General features: G+C 39.7%; 1 protein-coding gene across 2 annotated transcripts in view; it reads left to right on the top strand.

Moving 5' to 3' along the window:
- Positions 1-3,659, top strand: part of kif20ba (kinesin family member 20Ba) — a 51,265-nt gene that overhangs the window by 36,546 nt on the left and 11,060 nt on the right. Inside the window, exon 31 of one of the 2 annotated variants that reach the window (XM_032541493.1) lies at positions 2,089-2,130. The exons of the other annotated variant lie outside the window; for it this stretch is intronic. Within the exon in view, the coding sequence (XP_032397384.1) occupies positions 2,089-2,130 (42 nt within the window). The remainder of the gene's footprint in view (positions 1-2,088; positions 2,131-3,659) is intronic. 2 annotated transcript variants of the gene reach the window in all.

Below are 3,659 nucleotides of genomic sequence, written 5' to 3'. Positions count from 1 at the left end.
TCTCTCTCTCTCTCTCTCTCTCTCTCTCTCTCTCTCTCTCTCTGGATCTGTCTGCCAGCAGGATCTTGGCCTATCCTTGATCCTGCCGAGAGTCGGCTGGAGCACAGGCAGAGAGCAGGTTCACTGATGATTAATGGGGCAACATAATAGGGCCTCACAGATGTCAGGGAGAGAGGGAGAGAGGGAGAACACACACAGACAAACAGTGAAGTCCTCAAAACCTTTTATCCAGTTTTGTAGAATAGTGTTTTAATTTTATTTTTTATTTTTTTTAAGTGTAGCCAACTTAAAGCAGCAACCATCCATCTCACTCAGCTTCGCTCTTTAGCCATCATTAATTGGATAAAGTAGCTGAGCATTTATGGTGCTTTAGTTTCTGTTTGGCTGTGCTCGTGATGCATTAACGCAAATGTGGAAAGGGGAAAGTCATCAGAGTATAACACATTAAATAAACTTGTCTTAATCAGATTTTCTTCAGTACCTTTGACTAAGCAAGTTACATCTGGAAATTGTTGGTTTTGTTTGCTGCTGCATCAGTGATTCTTCAAAGAGTATAAGTTCATATTTTCTAGACAGCTGGTCATCACACATTAATTAAGAACTTAAAAAAAAGAAGAAAAATAATCCATGTGAGATATGTGAAGGAAAAATTCCATCTGCTGCAGATAAATGCGCTTTCACATCCAAACAATTTATTCCTGACATTCTCATATACGTATGAATGTACATTTGTAGGATAGCTCTCATACATTTTAGTACTTGGATTCAGACAGGCCCTTTCTGCTCTGTCTAGTGACGCTAACTCAGTAGGGGTTTGACATTTGACTGAGGTAATTGATCCCGTGGTTTTGAGGTCACAAGTGTCTTATGACATCGACACTGTTCAGCACTTTGGTCAACTGTTGTTGTTTTTAATGTCCTATAGAAATAAAATTGACATTGACATTTTTAGTAAAATTGGGAAACTAAAAGGTGTCTTACACAGATTGTCATTTTCTTCCCCTGAAACCTGTGGTAGGTTAAATTTCTACACCTGCTGGTGAGTTATAATGTACAGTATGTGCAGGTCTACACGTAGGGATAGACAGAACATTAGTTCCACATCACAACTGGCAATTGGTTGATGTCTATGAGGGGGCAGTTCCTGGGAGTCCAAACGTTGCTGGTACAGAAACGCATAAGGAAATGAGCAGTGGGAAAGCGTAGGGTTTTGTGGTTATCCAACAGTGGCGTTCAATAAGATATTAATGGTAAGTTGTTGTTTGGACTTATTCATTTATGGGTTTAGGTTTACTTTTTAATCTCTCAATAGTTTTTCAGCGAGTAGTTATTGTTAGAGTGAGGCTAATTTTGTATTGGATAACATCACATTGTAAGGTGTTTTCATTTTGTCCGCTCCATGGGTGCACAATATAATCATGGCCTCAACACTACAATACAGAATATGACCTCATAGTCTAAGGTACTTAACTGCTGTACCTTTTCTGTACAAATACTCTCTTCAGCACTTTTGTAGAATATTTGCAAAAGTCTTGTGACCTCAGAAGCCACATACCTTAATGCTTCTGGATCCCACACCAGCACTTTGAAACACAATTTAGGTAATTCAAACGATGCTCCCACTGCTTCCATTTGGGTTATATATGGGTTTCATTCTTTCGGTATGTTCCTCTTGAAACTTTTAGTGGCTTTGCCACTGAAGGAAAGTCTGTGATTTCAAAATATACCCTCTGTAAACAACACAAAATGTTTACAGTAATATGGATCTTCAAACACACACAGTCTAATGGTTTTAAACATTGAACACAAATGCAGCAGGGAGTCGTGGGGCTCTTGGCGTCTAACAGCTTGATAAATAGAGTCTGCTGTACACCATGGTGATACCAGTGGCACTTTGTATCCTATCCCATCAGGACCTGAACTCTATACATTTTTAATGCTTTCTTTCCTGTTCCTTTCCATCTTGTTAGTGTCTCAGTATGTCACGACAAACTCAAAATCTAACTGAAAAGATAGTTATTGTTTAATTAGTGTGTACCATTTATACATTACAGGTTTGTTTTTAACCAAGTTCTTTCTTTTCTAAAGTCTTACATTTTCAGAAGGAGTAAACGACGACCAACACAAAAGGTATATATTTTTCTTTTACAGAACCGCATCATGTTTTAACCCTTCCATACTCATAAGCATACAACAAAACATTCCTCATTTTTCATCATCATTATCCACATTAGTATAGTTTAAACCGGATGGCTTACCCATCATGACTAAGTCACATTATTTGGTTAAGGATTTAATACAGAAAGTTCAAGGCTGCAGGCCTGAACCCTAACTTTCCTCACAAATCCAGCAGAGAATACTCAGAAAACCTTTCACGCAGGATAGTTGTTGTCCTTTAACAGTGTTTTCACCTCCAGTTCCTTCATTGGCTGCTAGCCAACCGTAGATGCAAGAATGAATAAAGGTGAGGATATGATCCATGAAACTGCTGTTGTTCATCCAACCTTCATCCAACCACTGCAACAGTAGAGATTTGAAAACAGATGGTGTAAACTACCATGCTCTCTCTCTGGAGTTGAGAGAGAGAGAGAGAGAGAAAGAGAGAGGGAGACTAAATTTACGTGCACATAATTTGATTATGGCCAATAAGGCATCACATCAATGAGAATGTTTATATGGGTTGCTTGTTAATGTGCCATTAATTTACTCATTTCCATGTTAAAGAGCAAAGTGACTTAATGCCTGAAGACGCTCCCTTCACATTTTTCCTCAATGTCACGGATTCCGTCCAGCATTCACCCTCAAAAACCAACCTCTCCCATGATGCCTCTGTGGTACAGTGTAGAGCTGGTCTCCAGTCTTAGTTTTCTTCTATAGGATGGGGGAAATTACTTTTAAAGAGAATGTTGCAGAACTTTGGATCTATTCTTTCAGCTTATAGATTGATTTGGGTTGCAAAACATGAACAGTTGCTTCATAGTTGGTTAGTGTTATAGTGTTATAATGATATTCAGTCATGCAACTAAATTAGGAATATGTTACTCATTAACACTCTGCCAGCTTTTTGATTTCACCCCGCAGCTCGGTCTGGAAACCTACACGTTTAATTCTCTGTAAACAGATTTTCTTTCTTTATTTTCACCAAGTGGACCAGAGGGTGTTTGGGCGGGTGAAGTGGAGCTTTGGTCTGCGTGCTGCTGTTGCCACAAACTCTTATGTCTTTGAGGGAGGATACAATCTAGCTGTAGCCTGTTCCTCCCTTCTACAGGGAGGTCAGAGTGTGAGGCTGAGCAACAGGGCTGCGCTCCTGGAAATTGGTTGGATTCAGTTCCTTGTTCAAGGACGCTTCAGCGGATAACTCTGTGGCAAAGTTCTAAATTATTATTACGGGGTCGCTTGTATGACCACAAGCCCACACTGCTCGCTGCTGAGTGGGCAGTTGCTACTTAAATCCCTTCATCCTGTACTACTGCATTTACAGAAAGTGTCCTTGCCGAGAACAACTTAATCAAATGTATTAATTTTGGGGCTTCACAGTCCAAGCTAAACACCACTGGGTATTACAGCAAAGATTCTCTATAAATAAAGATTATAAGAAAGCATTACACGCTGCCCCAATCAAAATGTTGGTAGTTTGATCCCTGGCCCTGCAGTCCCAT

Source organism: Etheostoma spectabile, chromosome 17, assembly GCF_008692095.1.
Source record: "Etheostoma spectabile isolate EspeVRDwgs_2016 chromosome 17, UIUC_Espe_1.0, whole genome shotgun sequence".
Taxonomy (NCBI): domain Eukaryota; kingdom Metazoa; phylum Chordata; class Actinopteri; order Perciformes; family Percidae; genus Etheostoma; species Etheostoma spectabile.
The sequence above is the reverse complement of the archived record's forward strand: the minus strand, read 5'-3'. Positions and strand labels throughout refer to the sequence as shown.